Consider the following 21,728-nt stretch of genomic DNA (forward strand, 5'->3'; position numbering starts at 1 on the left):
TGTATTGAATATTAATGATTTCTTGTGATCCTAACTCACTAGGGAAAGATAAAAGAAGTTCAGTTGTTTATTAAAGAATCTCAGTGGTAAATGAAATGGATTTTACTAATTGTCTGTTTCAGTGGAATCATCTTAAGAAAAGTAGAACTGAGATTCTGAGAGAGTAGTAACTAGATGAAGGTTCTGCGGCTAGGTAGTAGTAGATGAATAGCACTAGAATCAGAATTCAAATGCAGAATCTCTGCCATAGCGTGAAAACCTAGTGTTGTATACTGAACTAAAACCTGCTGTTTAATGTTTTTAAAGAGTTGTTTTTTCAAGTAGGAAAGAGGAAAAGGGTCTGGCTCTCTAGAGCATTCATTCAAAAAGTTTAGATTATTTGCCCTGTGGCCGTTAGAGACAAAAAACAGTGGTGTTGCTGGAGTCTCTAAATTTTGTTTAAATAAAATAGGGAGGAAATAGATACTTTTCATGATTGTGTATACCAACCTAAGATCTTTCTGAATTTTTCCTAGCCTCAAGGATTTGAGGGTATTCCTAAAATGAAGTAATACTTAGCCATACTTAGTTCTTTATGCCATTTAAAAAAAAAAATGGTTAATAAGTAAAATTTCAAAAGGCAGTAACCAAAATAGAGCATTGTTGATTATATTTATTAGGGAGTCATCAGGGCCCAGCTCTATGCTATCTACTGTAAAAGGAAACTGCATGTTACAGAAGTTAAAGGTTTGGCTTCTACCCTCAGCTAGACCTGGTTCCAAGCTCAACCCCTGTATTTATGATCTGTCTTCTTGAGCAAGTTACTTAATCAGTGCCTTGGTTTTCTCATTTATAAGATGGGCATGGTGATAATATAATAATACTTCAGAGAGTTTTTGTGAGGAATAAATCAGATGATGTCTATGTGGTGCTTTGCACAATGGCTGACACTAATAAGTGACCCCAAAATAGTAGCTATCATTAAGTTACTGTTAATATTCTGGCCACAGCATTATTGTTTTGTTTTATATCATCCAGAATTATGCTGCCATATTTTGGTTTGTTGCATTATGGGAGCATGTATGAGAGATACTTCCCTCAGTTTAAGAGGAATCCGGAATGAGTCAGCCACACTTGGAAAGAAGATTCCCCAAGGAGTAGAACTTTTGTGCTTCCATATTGCAATTCCTGCTTCTGTCTTTCTGATGTTTCTCTACTGTCCTGATTTTGAAGGGGCTGCTTAAAGAGGAAGAGGATAAGGCAGATTACAGGCTTTGTCTTATTCAATCATCATGAAGACCTTCGGAATATGGGCTCAAAGATTAAATAAGTTTTTTTAAGATATGATAGCTGGGGGCACCTGGGTGGCTCACTGGGTTAAGCCTCTGCCTTCAGCTCGGGTCCTGATCTCAGGGTCCTGGGATCAAGCCCTGTGTCAGGCTCTCTGTTCAGCAGGGAGCCTGCTTCCCCTTCCCCTCTGCTTGTCTCTCTGCCTACTTGTGATCTCTCTCTCTCTCTGTCAAATAAGTAAATTAAAACTTAAAAAAAAAGATATGACAGCTGATGAGTAGATTGGAGTACAGTTTGGGTTAACTCCAAAACCCGTGTTCTTTCAGATACTTACTCACATTTTCCTTTATTCAACAATTTACTTTACCTTTCCTACATATCAAATATTGTTCTAGTTACTGGAGAGACAGCTGTGAACATACATAGTCTCTGCCCTCACAGAGCTTACATTTTATGGGTAAACATACAAAACAAAACAGTTTCAGATAGTGATACATACTATGAAAAAAAAACAGGGTGACAGATAAAGAATATCTGGGTATGGGGGACACTGGGTAACTGTTTGAGACTGAGTGATCTATATCTAAATTTAGAAGGTCCCCCTGAGGAGCTTCTTGAACTGAGACTTGAATTATGAGAAGGAGTCAGCCATCCCAACATCCAGGGAAGAATATTCTCAAGGGGGGAGTAGCAAGTTCAATGACATGGAAGTAGGAATGAGGTTGACATGGGTCTAGATCATCACCGTCCCAGAGAACTTTGTGTTCTGATGGAGATCTGTTTGGTGATGTCCACTTTGGTAGCCTGTGGCCAGATGTGGCCAATTATGAACATGAAATGTGGCTATGTAACTAAGGAACTGATTTTTAATTCAGTTTTAAGTTTAAATAGCCATGTGTAGCTAGTAGCTCCCATGTTGGGTAGCAAAGGTCTGGCTCCTAGTGAGTAAGAGGAAAGGGGTCAAGTAAATAAATAAATAAATAAAATAAGTGAGGTCAGAGGAAGTGGGAGAGGCCAGATTGTGTAAGGCCTTGCAGGCCATCTAAAGAGTTTAGATTTTATTTTGGTTGCAGTGGAAAGCAGTTAGAGGGAGTGATATGATCTGATTTCCATTTTTAAAAGACCACTCTGATTGCCAGGTGAATGCTTCCCTGAAGGGGAGTAAAGGAGAAGCATGGTGAAGTCAATTGCAGGATCTGGGTGAGAGGTGATGACAGCTAGGACTTGAGTATTGGCAATAAAGACAGGGAAAGTGGTCAGAAATACATTTCGGAGGTAGGCCTGACAGAATTACTGATAAATTAAGTGCTGGAGATGGTAAGGAAAAGAAAATCAAGGTTTATTCCTAGGCTTGATCGTTTAATACAATGGGAAAGTCTGAGAGAGAAGCACAGTTGGGTGGAAGATCAAGACTTCTGTCTTGGACAAGGTAGATTCTAGATGTGGCCACTTAATCTTCATGTCTGCCATATTTATATAATACCATCAGGCATCTCCTTCCTTGTCCAGTAAAGTCTCCTACTTTTAGTTTACCTTGGGTTTGGGGAGCTATTATTTTATTGTTTTTATCCACAATTTTCAGTGAGAAACTGAGTTTGGAAAATTTAAATTACTTCTTCAATATGTCACAGACAGTAAGTTGCAAAGCTAGACCTGGGTTTGTATGATACCGCGTATCCCATGGCTTTTCCATTAATTAGAAATTCTTCATTACTTAGATACTATGCCTGATGTATCTTTTCTTTCTAATAGCAAAAATAACCAGAGATTGAAGTGTTCATGAGCTTTGGTATCTTGAACAAATTAGAAAGCTTTACTTGTCGAGAGATTTATATTACTTTTAGAAATTATATCCCAACTGTCTCTATTTTTCTAGCTTGTAGAAATGTCACAATCCAAGATATTAAAAAATCTTGATGTCTCTATTGACTAATATTAGGTAATTCTTATTAAATTATACTCTATGCTGAGGTTGGGGGGAGGGGATCTCCAAAAAATTTGTCTTGAAAATGCTATGGTCATGGTTGAGATTCTAAAACTAAAGCATGTAAGAGAATTCTAAGGGAAGATAGTCAGCTTTGATGGCTTTACCATTAGTATCAGAGTTCTGGGACTTAGAAAAAATTGTTGGAAATCATTTTTTCCAGCCACCTAATTTTATAGAAATGAAACCTAGAGCCTAAAAAAGTTTGTCCAAAGTTAACATAGTCTGCCAATACAAACTTGGAATCCTGTAAATTTTCTGGTACCTAGATCAGTCCCTTTTTACCTTCATAAATTCCAGGATGGCTTCTTCCTTCCCTTTTCCTTTGAAAAAAATTCTGAGAATTTTTTTAAGATGCATAATCTTTACTGGTGTTGATAATTACCATAATCTTGCTACATTATAAGTGCTTAATAAATAAATGTTGAAAAGAAGATTATGTTTTTCCTGTCAGCTGAATGTGAGCTGGATTTTATGTTCCACTTTGTATTGGATGTTTTAAGTGCATTAGAATATCCTATTATATAAGTGACTCTTAATCTCACAAAACAAACTGAGGGTTGCTGGGGGGAGGGGGGTTGGGAGAAGGGGGGTGGGGTTATGGACATTGGGGAGGGTATGTGCTTTGGTGAGTGCTGTTTTAAAGTGTGTAAACCTGGCGATTCACAGACCTGTACCCCTGGGGATAAAAATATATGTTTATAAAAAATAAAAAAATTAAAAAAAAAAAGAATATCCTATTATAGCTGTTGTTGTGCTCGCTTCGGCAGCACATATACTATTATAGCTGTTGTCCTTCTGTTTAATTTTTTCTACCTGGAAGAAAAGCACTTTTTTTTTGCTGATGTTTAATTTTTCAAACCTTCATTCAAATCCAATGACTAGTGAAGTTGAGTACCTTTTCATCCTTTGTAGATCATTTGCATATCATTGTTCCTGAAGTGCCTGTTCCAAACTTTTGCTCATATTTTTATTGTGTTGTCTGTCTTACTAGTTTGTAGGAGTTCTTTTTTTTTTTAATGTTTAATTTAAATTCAGTTAATTAGCATATAATGTATTATTGGTTTCAGAGGTACAGGTTTGTGATTCATCAGTCTTCTATAATACACAGTGCTGTAGGAGTTCTCTATACTTGTCTCACTCCCAGTCTCAGGGAGAAACCATCAGTATTTCATAACTAAGTGTGATGTTTATTCTAGGTTTTGTTAGCTACCATTTATCAGTTAAGCAAGTTTTCTTTTATTCTTAATTTCCTAAGTTTTTATCATAAATGAATGGTGACTTTTATCAAATGCTTTTTAATTCATGATTGATATGTAGTTGACCTTTGAACAATATGGTTTTGAACTGCGTGGGTACACTTACAGGTAGATTTTTTTTTTTTTAAATACAGCATAATGCTTTCAGTGTATTTTCTCTTCCTCATGATTATCTTAATAACATTTTCTTTTCTATAGTTTACTTTATTGTAAGAATATAGTATGTAATATATGTAACATACAAAATATGTGTTAACCCATGGTTTGTATTTTCAGTTAGGCTTCCAGCCAACAATAGTTATTAGGAGTTAAGTTTTGGGGGAGTCAGTTATACACAGATTTTCAATTGTGCGAGGGAGTTGGTACCCCTCACCCCATTGTTGTTCAAGGGTCAGCTGTAATAATATGATTTTTCCTCCCTTTTTATATTATGTGGTAGAATAGATGATTGGCCTTCAGTCCTTAAACCAACTTTGCATTCTTGGAGTAAACACAATTTGATTATAATGTTTTTCTTACATAATATTTTAGAATTTTTCACAACTATTTTTTTTTCAACTATTTTCATAAGAGAGATAGGCCTGATGTTTTCCTCCCTCCCTCCCTCCCTTCCTTTCTTTCTTTTTTCTCATTTTCCTTTCTTATAATATTGTCAGGTTTTAGTATCAAGTGTACTCTGGCCTCATAAAATAAATTGAGAAGGATTCTTTCTTTTTCTGTTCTCTGGAAGAGTTTGTATAAGATCGGTGTTATTTCTTTCTCAGTGTGTGGAAGAATTCACCGATAAAGCCATCGGGTCCTAAGGATCTCCTTGTCCGGGAGTTCCTTACTTTCAGATTCAATGTCTTTATTAGATAAAAGACTATTAAGCCATTCTGGTTCTTATTTCAGTTTTGGTAATTGTGTTTTTCCAGGAAATGTCTACTCCATCTAAATTTTTAAAAAAAGATTTATTTCTTTATCTTAGAGAGAGCATGAGAGCAAGGGGAGGGGGAGGGGAGAGGGAGAGAGAGTCCCAAGCAGACTTCATGCCAAGCTAAGAGCTGACTCTAGGCTTGATCTCACAACCCAAGCCAAAACCAAGAGTCGGACGCTTAACCAACTGCACCACCAATGTGCCCCTCCATCTAAATTTTTAAATTTATTCACATCGTTGGATATATTTTTAATATCACTAAGAATTATAGCAATGTCCCCTTTTGTGTTCCTGATATTGCTAAGCTGTGCTTCTTTTTCTTGAATGGTCTTGCTACAGATGTATTTTAAATATTTTTTAAAAGATTTTATTTATTTATTTGACAGAGAGAGATCACAAGTAGGCAGAGAGAGAGAGAGGAAGGGAAGCAGGCTCCCTGCTGAGCAGAGGACTCTGGGATCATGACCTGAGCCGAAGGCAGAGGCTTTAACCCACTGAGCCACCCAGGCGCCCCTGGATGTATTAATTTTATTAATTTTATTAGTCTCTTCAAAGAACCAACTTTTGGGGTTTTCTTATTTTTTCATATTAGGTATACTTTAATTTATGCCAGCTAATATCTTCATTATTTTCTTTCTGCTTTTATTGAACTATTGTTTTTCATTTCTTGAAATGGATACCCACTGCTGTTCATTATTTCTTACAACCTAATCTTAGAATTTAAGTGACTTGCCTAAGGTCATATAGCAACCGAACTAGAAGAGTCTGGGACTGTTAACTCAGACCCATGTTTTGTACTCTTCATCATGATGACTTTTGTTTTCCTAGGAGAGGAAGAATAAAAAAATTAATATTCATTGAGCAGTTAGTATGTTCAGGCACTGTTCTAAATATTTGACATGTGGTACTATCTTTTAAACCTCTGAATTACATATAAACTAAATAGGACAATTTTTTTGTTGTTGTTTTATTTCCAAATGTCTTTTTTTTTTTTCTCTGTCTGCTATCTTCTCAGTACAAGAATTAGTAACAGGTCTATGGAAACTCTTTTTCCTTCCTTTTCCTGGCTCCTTCTCTATTCGTCTTTAAGAAAGAGAATTTTCCCTTTTAGGCCCTCCTTTTTATTTATATATACATATATATATGTACACATATATATTTAGTTACATAAACATCTCTCTGTATATATATCTATAAAATATAAGCGACATCTGCTTCACCAGCTGAGAAGCTAAAACTGGTTCAGATTCCAGTTTATACGTTGTGGTAAGTCCCAAGGATAGCTAATAATGATGACAAAGATTTTTCAGCTTATACTTTTTTGCACTTTTTCCTTTTCAAACCATTTCCATATATTCCTATTTAGTACCAAGAACTGAATGAACAAGAAGCATTTAGGAATTCTTGGTTTAATCATGAGAAAACTGGGGCACAAGAAAGTTACATAACATGTTAGGGTCACACAACGAGACGGTTCGTCCACTTGGCAAATAATGGTGCAGTGATTCTTGCTAGGGGAATACATCCATATCATCTTTGGAGCTTTAAAACAAGTACCCAATCTTCTGTCTGTGGTGGACCTGAGCATCGGCTATGTTTTTGTTGTGTTTTAAGATCTGCCGCTGATTCGTGTGGGCCTTCTAATAATGGAATCACCGATCTGCTACTTACCTATTATGCCCATACCATACTAGCAGAGACTGTGCTAGTAAGTAGCAGAGCTAGACCTAAAATGTAAGGCTTCTTTTACTCAGTGTGATGGTTTTGAGTTTTACTCTTCACTGATCTAATATATAACTGTTTCAAAGTTGCTCTTGTTTTTAGATAAGAGCAATATAATACTGAAATTAATGGGTCCATAAGATGATCACAGCACTCTTCTTTGTCTAGACATTCAGAATTGGGAAATGATTGAGTTTTTAAAGTTTAAGCGTTCTCTGTATATGCACCTAAATCTTGTAATGGCTAACAAGTTCACAAAACTGAAGAGCCAAAACATCTTAAAAAGCCATCCCTACCCTCCCAAAAATATACAGAAAAGCATTGGATTATACTATCAAAATGGGTGAGTTATATGTTATGTGAATTATATCTCCATAAAGATGTCTAAAATAAATAAGAACACTACCATGATTCTCTGTTGTGATCCATGCTTTGTATCTTCTTATTGAGAAAAGAAAAGAAATTTGCTTCTCGCCAGGGCTCCCAGGTGAAATCTTTCACTTGAATTGCATATCAGCGTGTACGTAATTATTTTTTTCCCAACAGGGTGTTGAAATGATATTAACCCATAACAACAAAAAAGAGACTTAGCGGTATGACATTAAAAGTTATTAATATGTAGGTCTTATAAAATATTTTCATAACCATTGAATATGTCTTCCCTAACTATTCTGTAGAGTTAATATCATCTACATTTTACAAACAGTAAAACTTGATGCCTCTGTTTCTAACTGCCAGTTTCCACACTGATACCTACTTTGCCACAGACGGTACAGATTGCCAGGGCTAGGAATACCAAAGACATAAATCATTTGGCTCTGCAGTATTAGTATTGGATTAAAACCAAATGCAAGTGGCAAAATAACACATGGTGAAAGCATGGGCTATGTTTCTATGATGCCAGGCAGAGTTGAATTAATTCTTTGGGAGGAGGTGTGAATACACATGTATAATGATAGTTTAACACAACTGTGAGCAAAATATTTTGTCACATTCCCCTGTGTTGTTAGATTTGGTCTGCCATCTGCCATTCTTGCACTGAGTAGCTTAGAGCACCAGCACCCATGAGTAGCAAGGACTTGCAAGAGGCCACAGAATTTTCATTAGAAGATAGACGATTCCTTTGTTTCTCTGGTTTTCCCTCTGTGTACTTTGAGAAGTGATTTCTTTCACTGGAGATTATTACTGGGAAACGAGCATTTTTTCCTTGGAATTGTATATATGAAGTAGTTGTGAATTCCGATTTTTTGTCTGTTCTAATTCATGGAATTCCTTTTTTTTTTAAGCTAATATTTACTACTTATAAATCTAAATTTATCAAGATAAATTCAGAGTTGTCTCAGTGGTTCAGTCAGTTAAGCATCAGACTCTTGATTTTGGCTCAGGTCATGATCTCAGGGTCATGAGGTGGAGCGTCACTTCGTGTCGGGCATTGCTCCTGGTTGAGATTCTCTGTGAAGAGTCCTCTTAAGATTCTCTCTCTCCCTTTCCCTTTGCCCCTCCCCCAACTCAGACACATTCTGTCTCTCTCAAAAAGAAAGATAATAGAATAAAATCTTTTTTTAAAAAGAAGAGAAATTCAGTATGTTCAGTTTAAGAAGGCAAGAAAGCATACAATAAAAGTTGTAAGGATTTCCATGCAAAATAATTAAAAATTTAAAATCGCAGTTCATGAAAGGATAATGACCTGTTATCAGAGATATTAAATCACGTGGAGAAGCATGTGGGTGGCTCAGTCAGTTAAGCATCCAACTAGAGCTCATCTCGGGTCTTGATCTCAGGGTCATGAGTTCAAGCCCCAGAAGTTGGGCTCCATGCTGGGTGTGGAGTCTACTTAAAAATAAATAAGTAAATCATGTGGAAACACACTGTATTTCTAGACACTGCCAGATAAGTGAGTCTTCTACAAAGTATGTATATGGTGTTTTTTAGTCCCTGAAAGAATGAAGATAAAAATCATAAAAAGAGTATGAGTAGTTGTTTTTGAAGTAAGCAATCCGAAACTTAGCTGCCTAATAGTCCAACCCAGAACAACTATTAACTTTGAAAGATCAAGCTTTTGTTCTAAGCCTATATTGTATATTGTCTCTAGAGCAGTATCTATACAGCCTTTTCCCTAAGTCAGGGTTCCTCAATCTCAGCAACCTTGGCCAGTACCCCCTCCTGCTTCTCTCCCTAGTTGCAGCAATCAAAAATATCTCCAGATATTCCTAAATATTGTCTGAGGGACAAAATCATTCCTGGTTGAGAACCACTGCCCTAGATATATCAGAGAAGAGGGGCTGTAACACAAAAGAAGAAATTGGATCCTTTTTCCTAGAACATAGTTTTTAGTTTCCTAAAATCACTTATAAATAAATGGATGTGTATTTCAATACGGCTTCATGAAAGAAGTCAGACTTAATTAGCCTCTTTTTTTTCTCCATAGACTCATTGCAGTTTTTTTTTAAGATTATTTATTTATTTATTCATTTTTTAAAAGATTTTCTTTATTTGAGAGAGAGAAAGAGCATGAGCAGGGGGAAGGGCAGAGGGAAAGAGAGAAGCAGACTCCCCACTGAGCAGGGAGCCCAGTGTGGGACTTGATCCCCAGACCCGCAGGATCGTGACCTGGGCTGAAGGCAGATGCCTAACTCACTGAGCCACCCAGGCACCCTTACATTGCAGGTTCTTGAAACTAACAGAGTACAAGGTTAAAGAATCTTGCTAACTTTTTAATAAAAAGAGTTTTTATTTTCTTTTCGTATTTGGATCTGTTCCGCCCCCCTTATGGAATGTGATAGCATAGTTTAGCTTCTCTGTTTTAGCTTTTTTAATGCCATCAGTAACCTGGCAGAGCACTAAGGATTTATTTTTTAACTTCTGTGGGATAGCTCACCGGACACTGTGTCCTGGATTCACAATTATTTTACCTGGTGACTCTGAAGTAGTATAGTGACTCTTGCCGTCACTTATCCTTCCCTTTTCCCTTTCTCACGTAGCAGCAGCTGTTGATTCAGACCGAAGTCCCCGGCCCACCTCTGCACCTGCCATTGCTCAGAGTCAGGACACAGAGGTTTCTAAAGCACAGAAGGAAACAGTGAAGGTTGAAGAGCAAAAGGAAGAAGTGCCACCCGGGCAGGCTGAGCCGGAACCCACAGAAGCATGGAAGGTATGCCATAAACCCAAATATCTGGCTAATTCACTTCTGGTTTAAACATGTTAACTCCTTGGCCAGGAAAGTTTTCAAAGCATTGATTCTTGTAGAGTTCTCACAAAGTTATTTCTTCTTTACTCTTTCTAAAAGAAAGCATTCCCCATGAACCTGTAAAATATTTTCATAGAATTATGTCATGAAGACTAAACCATCCGAGAAGTTTTCAGGTAACCTACCTACACAGTTAACTAACTTATATCTTAAAAAAAAAAAAAAAAAAAGGTGCCTATAAAGCACATCAGCATTGTGATCATCTGCTTTTAAAAATAATTTTTACTCATCCAGAAGGAATCTCCACATTCCTTTTTAAAGGTAATCTCTGCTAATAGGATTATAATAGAATTTGATTTCCTAAGATAAGTATATGAGCAACATACCCGGAGAATATCCCAATTAGTATTACATAAAGCACTTCTATGCGGTTGTTCAAATCAAATTGTTTACAAAAGGCAAAGATCCTTGTGTAGGATCTGAGTTGCTTATAGTTCTGCGTTGATTGTACCGCAGTCTCTGATCTTGTTGAAAAATCACCAATTAGTAGGTTTCCCAGGACTAACAGTAGCTGGACTGATATTCAATGTGTTGATTAGCCTTTTAAGCACATTTAGGCTGTGATGTAGTTGAGATGTTCAGAATTACTGACATAAACACAAGTATCACTGTTGACAACAGGAATTACTAGAGGCAGTGCTTTTTTCAAAATTATGTTTTTATATGTCTGTTAAGAAAGTTAAAGCCCCCCAAATTTTTTAAGCCATGGAAGACCTTAGTAAGTGCTCTTATCTTGGCAGACGAATTAATCCTGTTCTTCTGGACCCAGTTCAGTGTCTAGTTTATCTGTAGAGCAGCGGCCAATTTGGCTTTGTTTTGACTGTATTAAAACAAAACAAAACAAAGCTGTTCTACATGACATGCCATTTTTACTGTCCTTTGAGACCAACTTAAGTCTAAACAGAGAAAAAAAATTGAGCAAATGGTAGAAATTTGCTTTTTTTTTTTTTTTAACCTAGCCAGATGTGTATGACACTGGCCATTAGGTTCAGTATCCACAGTGCCTTTTTAAGGTTAGACTACCTCAGTTTTTAATGTTAGGATATCTCATCTGGCACTTTTGACTATTCCTCCATTTGTTATACTAACTGGAAAGTGTTGGATTATTGGAGTTGGCAAAGGAATCTTTATTCCTTTGGTGTTCTGCTAACATACTTCTTTTTTTTTTTTTTTTTTTTTTTTTTTTAGAGATTTTGTGTATTTATTTGAGAGAGAGGGAGTGAGCAAGCATGACTGGGTGGCAGAGGGAGAAGCAGGCTCCCTGCTCCCAGGACCTTGAGATCATGACCCAAGCCAAAGGCAGGTGCTTAACTGACTGAGCCACCCAGATGCCCCCATACTTGTTCTTTGGCCTATAAGTCAGACACAGGTATCAAGAACAGGTTCCTGTTGCTCTTGGAACCTGATAGAGGGGAGAGATCACTTCCTGGTCTATGCTTCCCATTCAAGTACCAGTAGGTGGTTTTCTTGCTGATTAATTCTGGTATGTATATGTTTTGAGATACTTACATAAAGATCAGACTGAAAACCACCTCTGATAACCTTCTGTAATAGTAGGGACAGAATTAAGGATGACTCTGAGTTGATTTTATTTGTAACAATAGAAAATAATTATGGAGTTTACCTGAAGCCATAGTTATTATATAAAGCAATAGTGTAATAAAATAACCTTGTAACACTATATAAATTTCATTAGCTAACACGAATTTGGCGCCAGATAGAAGTAGCTTTTTGCATCTTGAGTCATTTGACAAGACCTATGTTGCAGGTGTGGAATAGTACCTCGCCCCTATGCACACCTTTATCTCATTTAATGTTCTCTGAAGGGGCTTGACTACCTTTGCTACTTGGCCTCCACTTTAGACTGAAGTAGGGGCCCTCACTTTGTTGCTGTTAGAAAAAAGCAAAAGGTCATTATTCATTGAAACAAGTAATTTAAGCTTTACAAAATAATTTTTTGTAAAAAAATTTTTGAATATTTTTTTTTATTTGTTTGACACAGAGAGAGAGAGAGAGACAACAAGAGTGGGCATACAAACAGGGGGAGTGGGAGAGGGAGAAGCAAGCTTCCCGCTAAGCAGGGAGCCCAAGCGGGGCTCAATCCCAGGACCTCCTGGGATCATGACCTGAGCTCAAGGCAGTTGCTCAATGACTGAGCCATCCAAGTGCCCCTGCAAAATAATTTAAAACTGCTATTTGCTAAACATTCACTACTTTGTGGGTATATTGTCTCCACTTTTTCAATAAAAAACTTAGGTGAAATAAGTTGCTAATGACCACACATTAAATATAATGGGATTCATAGTAGAAATGACACAAATTATCTGTTATCCTGGTAGTTAAAAGTACTGTAGCTGGATGTGCTTATGATTTGACAGTATCACAAAATTTGGTGTTATGTTCTCTACATTCCGTCCTAGGGAAAATAGCACAATGACATTATACTCCAAGGTAATGCTGCCAAGTGTGATTAAAAAGAATGTGTCAAAACCACAGATTGGTGAGGTTCTATAAAGAAGTTCATGATACAAAGTGACTGATTTGATCCTTAATAAAAAATTTTCCAATTTTGAAATACCTACTGCTTTAGGCATTGCTCACTCTAAAACGCTTCCTCTTAAAAGTCCGTTTGGGTTTCTTAAATTCATACTTGCTCCATTTGGGGTCTATAAAATGACTATTACTAAAGGCATTTCAAAGCTAGGCAGGAGGCCGCAGTTATTCTCTTCCTACTATTAAGGATGAATCTTATTTATCCACCAAACACAAGGGCTCCCGCTCTCTGGAGAGGAGATTACAGATTGCTGAATGTTGCAGCTGAGCCCTATGTGTGCTTATTTATAAATCAGCCATGGAAGTAATTGCATGCATCAGTAACAATTTGAATTGAGTTTATTTTGATGTTTTGTTGCCTAATAAACTCAAGGTGAAAGTGCCTCCTTAAATATATTGATCAACTAACAATTTTTTTTTGTATTTATGTTCTTTGTGTTTATTATATGTGTGCTTTAACTGTAAAGATTTTTTTTTGTTTTTGTCATGTATGTCCTACCTTGATATCTTCATTTGTAAATTCGTTTTTAAGTGTTAAAGTACTTCTAGATCATAAAAAAAAGCCAAAACAAAAACACATGCCTTATTTAAGCCCAAATTATTTTTTGTATAAGTACTTTTTTATTAATAAGTGTTAAAAATGTTTTCTTCATCAGTGGAATAATTATCGTAATTTTCTTTTACTATCATTTGGCTGTCCAAATTACCTCTTCAGCCTTGAAAATATGATGGTGAACTAACAGATGACCATTGAAGAGTAATGTCCTTTCCTGTCACACCCCCATAAGACTGCATCATGTTGATCATGTATCAGCTTATTTTGCAACCAGCTTAAAGATGCGGCTTATTTAGAAATAATGCTACTCATAGAAACCTACTAACCTGAAATGTTTTTACCACTTTATTTCTTAAATGTAGGTGGAAAAAACCCACATCGAGGTCACAGTACCCACCTCAAATGGTGACCAAACACAGGTTTGTGCCAACAGGCCACTTGTTCCTTTTCTCCTCCCTCCTCAATTTTTTTTCTTCTCCCCAACTCCCTTCCCTTAAAAAATATTATAAAGGTTCAAACAAACTTCATTGAGCCAATATTTTATCATTTTTCTTTTTTTTTTTTAATAATGGCAAAACAGAAGCTTGCAGAAAAAACTGAAGATCTGATAAGAATGAGGAAGGTCAGCCATTTTTCACTTTCACAAAACTGCATTATCGTCACCCATGCTGACTTCTACAGTGCATTAAAAAGACAGTGATCCATTCTTTTCATTGATTTCTCTTCATCAGAAATTGTTTTCAAGTCGCAGATATATATTTGCACACATATATATTTGCATACACTCACATATATGTGTATAGCGAAGAAATTATAATCCTATACTATTTGTTGAAATTTTTCATTAAAATAAACCTCTCAGGAGGAAAATGCCTTTTTAAAAACAATGAAGTAACTAGTGAAGACCAAAACTATCCTTCATATTTAAACTTGATAAGAAATATTTCAGTGGCATCATATTCTTGGAAACGGACAATATTTGATACATACTTACTATGAAAAACATAGCAGCAACACCTGGCATTGTTCATAACTGTGTGTTTTGCTGCTCTGTGCCCATTCTTCCGAAATATAGAGAGGGATGTATCACTCCTTACTGAAGAGAATATTGACTAATCGTGTATAAAGTGCCCTTAGATCTTTCTTATGAAAGGTATTAGAAATGTACCTACTGTGGTATTACTAAGTATGAACTATGTCTCAGGAAGGTAAATAACATTTTACAGCATTTCTCCATGCTGTGGAACATGGGATTTCAAAACTTCTTAAAGTCATGGACTTTAAGATAACTCTCAAACAGTTGAATTTCAAAAATGAGCATAAAATAGCTTACTATGTAAGAAGCCAATGAAGCCAGGAGCACTGTCTATTTAAATAAGGTCATCACTTTCTTCCATCACTCATGAATAGGGTCATCCATTTTCTAGTGGTAATGTGTTCTGTGTGTGTCCTTGTAGTTTTGTGACCATTTCATGTTGGCATATGCTGCGCTGTGGACATCTAATTTTTTTGGTTTGCCGATTTGCAGTTTTTTCCCGCAAGAACAACATTTTAATTTTTTATGCTTTTCTGTTTTTCCCTCTTTCATTTTCACAGAAAAAGAGAGAGAGACTAGATGGTGAAAACATTTATATCAGACATAGCAATTTAATGTTGGAGGTTTGTATGAACTTGAAGCTTATTTCAGTTGGTTGCCTATACCTTCTGCATTCTTTGCAATCACCCCTTTCTTTACGCTGCGTTTGGTTTTGCATGCCATTGCATGAAAGAATTTTAGGTTTAAAATGCTTTTGCATGTTGGTAAACATGAAGATATGCAACCATCTCTCCTTCTGACTCTTTAGTTTCCATCTGTCATACTTATCTAAAAAATATATGATTGGGACTACCTCTGCTTCTTGCGGTTCCATTATTTTACCAACCTGTAGAAAATTCAGTATCCCTGTCAAAAACTCCTTGAATTTTCCAAGAATATAAACTCCTGTGTGTCCCAGGCATCAAATTTGTAGTATAGTTTTCATCTTCTGAACTGGGTGTGGAAAAGTAGGAGAAATGATCCCAATTCAAAAATGGACTTAAAAATTGGAGATATCAAAAAGTGACAGGACAGTCAGGAAAGAAAAAAGATACAGGAAGGAAAGAGGGGACCTGGTATTTAATCTGTAGTTAATATAAGATAGTTTAATTATAAAAACAGGTCTGTGGGCATAAGATGATTAATTTAAAGATAAGAAAATTGAGCCTTAGAGAAATTTAATTTGCCTGTGGTCACAAAGCCAGTAAATTGGTAAAGCTAGGTTTTGAGTTAGGGTCTATCTATCTATCTCTATTAAACTTCGTTTTTTCCATTCAGAAATAGCAACATACTATCTACTCTAGGAATTGTAAGGTCATTTTCTCATTACATTCAACAATGATTTGCTTTTTACCAGAGTTGTATTAGTATATTTAGCTAGTTTGGAGCTCTACCTTGAACAGGGAAATTTGAAACTAATTAGAAGAGTAGGGGAACTCTATGAGGAAGAAGTAGAGAACATGGAGTTATCTATATGGAAAACACTGAGGCTACATTAGTTTACACTACACAAAGACTCATATATATAAAAGTTGACCAGATTATCTTACGATTTTGCTCAAGACAGAGCCAAAAGAGATGAATATAACTGATACTGGGGATTTAACTTAAACTTGAAGGAAACATACATACAGAGGAAGATGATAAACATTGTTTCTGCATTCAGGAAACTTAACAATGTGTAGAAGTAGGGAGGATAGAAACAATAAACAGGTAAAAAATAGCAATAAAATGATATCAAGTTATTATGGAAGCTGTGACAGAAATAAGTGGTATGCTGTGCTAAGAAAGGAAATCTCTGAATAAGATGGGAAGTTCTCTTTGGAGAGAGAACATGCTAGCTGAGACCTGAACGATGAACATACAAGAAATGTACTAAATAGTATTAAACTGGAAATCTGAAGAAACTTTAAAATAGATCTCTGGTTTAATATAATGACCTCTAATAGTTACTTAACCTTGTCCTATTTTCTGTCAAAACATACCTTTTGGGTGCTTGCAAAGTATAGGGTACTTTAATAAAAACAATAAAAATTTTGGCCAGCCTTCATTAATCACATACTGTATGATTGGCATAATACCAAATACTTTATGTACATTTACCTCATGTAACATGAAGTTTTTTAAGGCTGGACTCTAGGATATTTCAAACTCGGCAGCTAGATCTCTGCTTGATTTCGTAACTAAGACTAGACGTGAATGGTTCTGCTTCTGGGATTAGGAAGAATTACAGAGGTCGGATGATGTCCTTGTCCTTGGCAATGTAACATCTCCCAGTCCCAAACATGCCTTTTTCTTTACTAGTCCATCTTTAGTGCTTCCTTTTGACTGGAACCTGCAGTACCAATCATATATTTGTCATTTGTTCAATGAGGTGTGTTATGGCTTCTGAGACTCACAGAGTCCCTGTGTGTGATGTGTTTTTTTCCCCAGCACTGCATTGATAGCAACAAGAGGGGATTTCTAAATAAGTGTGTGTTTGATAATTAAAACTACTAACTACTTTTTGAGAACATTTTATATTTAATGGTTTGGTTTGGCTGCTGCTAAAATGATAAGATGATAAGTATCAAAAAGTATCTAGCCTAAAAGCAGCCAAAGTAGTTTGGCTAACCATCATTCTCTAGTTACAGTAAAAGAAGAAAAATCTCAAAAATTGTCTCCCTTCCACCCCATAAGGATGTTCTCTCAAGTTATCTGTCACTCTAGCAGGGTTTTTTTTTTTTTTTTTTTTGGTAAAGCATCTCTCCTGCCCCACTCCCACTAATGCTTTGTTCTGGCCAAATAAGGTCGAGTTCATTTTTAGATCTACCGCCTCCTCCTCCATCTCCCAGAGAGAACCTGTAGCAAGTGTCTGTGACAAATTCTATTTGGAACAGGTCCCTTTGAGATCTTAATTTTACTCTGTGCCCCCACAGGTTTCTAACAGAGCCAGCTAAGAAGGATGGAGAAAGCTCCTTCAGAAACTACAGATTTTATTGAAATATTTATTTTCTCAGGTTTCAAGCCAATCAAAAGCTAGACAAGAAGAGTAACAACTCACCACTCTCATATTAAAAGGCAAACATAGAGAGTTATGGTTTTACCATAGCATCTTGCTCATTTTTGTTTTGTTCCATTCATACTTTAACTCTCCCAAATGTGTTAAGTTGTTCTTGGACCAAGCAGATTTAATTTCCAGTTAGGAGCTGGGTCACAGGGACTTACATGCCTTGTGGGTCTCAGTTGCTCAGCCTATTACTGGGTCTTTGACCAAGCTTGTTCATGCTTTTCTTTAGCTAGTAAACATGCTTTTCTTGCTTTCAGCTAGAATAAAAGTGCACACTGTTGTTTCCTCATGGTGAAGCCCATATTCATAGGCTATACTCACTTTTCATCCCAACAAGCAAGAGGTAATTTTTATGGGGAAGCTACAGGATTGTCCATTTTGGGTTTAGTTTTCTCTTTGATCTCGAAGCAAATATACATGGTTTAGTCTTACAAAAATAAAAGAACAGATTAGTAAGTGAGTTTTCTGAATGAATATCGCCAGAATCAAAATTATGTCATGTGCCTCACCAATTCTTTTTCCTATGCTATTTTCCCTTTGACATTGCTTTTGAAAAAATTTCATTTAGTTGAAGCCTGCGTGGCTCCAGAAATTTTTTTGAAAATTTTATTTAAATGAGTTCCAATTTTTCCCCCCAAATGTGGTGGTTTTCCACAGAAGGAAGGAAGGAAGGAAGAAAGAAAGAAAGAAAGAAAGAAAGGAAGGAAGGAAGGCTAATCTCAAAATTTATACAGCATATTAAAAGATATATTTAATATTATGCTTTTCTTGGATACAGAGCTGCCGTGATATATAATAAACACAGAATTTTTAGCATTCATCAAGTGACAGGCTCCCACATATTTTGATCTCAAGCACGGATCTGAGCTTTTTTGGAGAAGTATGTTGGACAAAGAACATTTCAGTTTTTGTCTTTAAATTGTATTTCCCATTTTATTTCTGGCCAAGTCTACTTTTTAAGTTTTATTTGCCTCCTGTTACATAAACCTGAATGTTATTTCTAGTTTTATTAACCTTTGTTTTGATCCTTTCCCCTTGGAATATCCCATTTAAGGGATATTAAACCTAGTTGTCCACTATCCAATTCTGCTGGAACAGTTGAGATATTTTAAACTGTTGAGATATATAAGGTATTTGATGAATTCTTGTTAAATTACTTCCAATCCATTCAAAGTTACTGGAAGGTCCCTATTTTGAATTCTACTAAGGGAGGAAGTAAAGCTGTCAGAAGCTGGAAGGCATAAGGCCCTTATTTATTTATTTATTTATTTTAAGATTTTATTTATTTGCTTGAGAGAGAGAGCACAGAGGGCAAGGGAGGAAACAGACCCCCACTGAGCAGGGAGCTGGATTTAACTCAAAGCACGAATAGTATTGGTAAAGAAAAAAAGCCATCATATCACACACCTGAGTGATTTTTCATAGATAATAACAATTTGCTCTCAAGGCTTGGCCAGGAATTCTAGTGATAAATTCTTATAACAAGAAAGGGCTGTTCCTGTTCATCAAAACCAGTAATACCACCTAGTATTAAGGAAGCAGAATTATCTCCAGGTATAAACAGAGGGATGCTGTATGATTGCAACTCACCAAAGCAAAACAACCAATGGTGGCAGTTGCATCTTTTATCATGTCCTTTGTTTAATGGCTGCTTCTTGTCTACTGCTATCTGCCTGAGCTGAGCCTCAATCAGTTCTTATCAAGATGAGGCTAACTGATCTGTGATATCACTCTCTTGGGATGAGGAGTTGGAGATCTAGCCCTCTGTCTTAATGGGAAGAAAAGTTGCAAAATTAAGGAGTGAGGTCTGTGGGTTACAAAACTGCTAAGAATTGTGGGGTTATGATGCTTCACTGCTTCCAAGAAAAGCACCTCATTTAAAAAAAAAGAATACTAAAAAAATGCAAGCAAATATACCATGTTGTATACTTAAAATTTGAATGCAATTATGGATTAGTAACATCTGCCCTGGATGTGGTGTGTTTTCTGCCAGTGCCCATATAGTCTAGTGGGCTTCCCCTGATGTGTTTTTTTCCTCTGAGTATTTATTATTTTGCATGTTTGTCCTTTCAACTGTAGGATTTAGACAAAAGTCAAGAAGAGATAAAAAAACATCATGCCAGCATCAGTGAGCTGAAAAAGAACTTCATGGAATCTGTACCAGAACCACGGCCTAGTGAATGGGATAAACGCTTATCCACTCACTCCCCATTCCGAACACTTAACATCAATGGGCAGCTTCCTACAGGAGAAGGAGTGAGTACTTCGTCCACGTGACCACTTGTGAGAATGAATGAAATAAACGTTATTGTCTATTAAATGCTCTGTATATAAGTAAAGTAAGTTTAGAGCTGAAATTTAGCTTTGGTTCCTCACCAGTTCATTGCAGCTTTAAGGCATTCATAATCAAACACTTGTTTTTAAGTCATATGGGCTACCCAGTCGAATTATAGGAGCCGTTTAGAGCTACCATTAGATGACTAGGCTCTTGAGAACTGCCTCCTTCTGGTTAGTGTGTGTTTACAAATTGATCATAAGCCAGTGGAACTTCGTGTTCAAACTGTGCCTCCAAGGACCAGAGAGTTTACTAAATTTAGTAAGGTCAGAATTGGAACAGGATAAACATTTTTTTAAACTTTATTTGAACATTTGCACAACTGAGAAATGTCTGGAATGGTTGACCACAATTATATAATAAACGAAGGAGACCTCTAAGCCAGAGAATGCAGAACACCACACATTAATGATTATATTTCAATTTTAGAAAAATTATTGACAGTTCATCTTTATGAGCAGCTTCAAACTTTTAACATGTTGTTTTCTAAGATAGTCACAGTTAGAAGAAGTTGGAGATACCTTTCAGGCTGGTTTTTTTTGTGTGTGTGCTGTTGTCATACCTGTTGTAGAAATCCTACGTCTGACTAAATGAATCTATGTGATGAAATATCTTAAAAGTTACCTTAAGCATATATTTAAAAATTCTTAATCTTTAGCTTATACAGGTTAATATTTATATAAGTAGTCACAATGATTTAATGAATGATGATAATAATTTTTAATATTCCTGGTTTTCACCAATAGCAACAGCAATTCTAGTCAAGAAAGGTAGTGATGTCTTAATAATGTTAAAAAAAAAACAAACCTGTTTTTAAATTCAGAATTCATGGTAAACTATTCAACTTTGTTTAGTTTCTGGAACTGGAGAAGATGATAAAAGTTGACTCGCAGAAGGGACTTTTTATCTTTTTCAAAATGCGATTGAAATTGACCAAGAATTCTCCAAGTAGAGTCCGACCAGTTTCACCAAGTAAGACTGGAGAATTCCTGAATGATGGGTAGCTAGTTACCGGGGGTGACAGGATGCTGTTGTTTCTATTCTTCAGCCTCCATTCCTTGATGTAAATGGACATCAGTTTTAGATTCTAAATCTAGATAATGTAACCTGAACTGAGACAGTGACTGCTTTCTATAGCTCTAGATTTCAGGAGAAACGCCATGTTGCTGTCTTGCCTGGTTAACTGTCTCTCTAAACCATAGCTGCTTATTTTCTAGAAGCTTTCTTTTTGACTTTGTAGAAGTAATAAAAGATGCTCGATTACTTTGAAAAGTAATTTAATACTCTCTTGGATGAAGTTTGGTAAATTTGAATCAGTCTCCATTTCCAGAAAATATCTTCTATCTTAATAGAAACCTTTCAGAAATCATCTCAGGGCTGGTTGGAAATGGGTATGTCATTCTGTGGACTTTAAAGAAAGGACTTTTATAAATGAGATTGGTGGGGAGTACTTGAGCCACTTTAGCTCTGTGCTTCTGTATATTACTCCTCTAAATGAATAACAGAATAAGTAAGAACTGTCCTATGACAACCTTTTTTAAAGGATAACTCCACTTTCTGGCATATCTTACTTTTTCTTCAATGATGAGGGCAATATTTCTGTTCTTTGGGGATACGTATCCTCTTCCGACTTTGGCAGCATTGTTGTTGCGTTGCGAGGCTACTGAATTTTATATAATTTGTGTATGACCAGGTGAAGAAAACCTCTGTCCTTCCCTCGGAAAGAAAGGTTGGTGGGCCAGAGGTAAAGCTGCTGTTATGAC

The 21,728-nt window shown here is 36.2% G+C and overlaps 1 protein-coding gene across 18 annotated transcripts in view; it reads left to right on the top strand.

Annotated features, from left to right (window-relative positions):
- The window catches only part of EPB41 (erythrocyte membrane protein band 4.1), a 196,334-nt gene that overhangs the window by 133,864 nt on the left and 40,742 nt on the right, over window positions 1–21,728 (top strand). For 3 of the 18 annotated variants that reach the window (XM_059376900.1, XM_059376895.1, XM_059376901.1), the window contains exons 12-16: window positions 10,132–10,301; window positions 13,869–13,925; window positions 14,087–14,128; window positions 15,103–15,165; window positions 19,710–19,886. In XM_059376900.1, the coding sequence (XP_059232883.1) occupies window positions 10,132–10,301; window positions 13,869–13,925; window positions 14,087–14,128; window positions 15,103–15,165; window positions 19,710–19,886 (509 nt within the window). Of the gene's footprint in view, window positions 1–10,131; window positions 10,302–13,868; window positions 13,926–14,086; window positions 14,129–15,102; window positions 15,166–19,709; window positions 19,887–21,658; window positions 21,710–21,728 lie in introns of all 18 variants that reach the window. The other 15 variants (XM_059376904.1, XM_059376908.1, XM_059376906.1 and 12 more) reach the window with 10 other exon arrangements.

The sequence above is a fragment of the Mustela nigripes genome, chromosome 14, assembly GCF_022355385.1.
Source record: "Mustela nigripes isolate SB6536 chromosome 14, MUSNIG.SB6536, whole genome shotgun sequence".
Lineage (NCBI taxonomy): Eukaryota > Metazoa > Chordata > Mammalia > Carnivora > Mustelidae > Mustela > Mustela nigripes.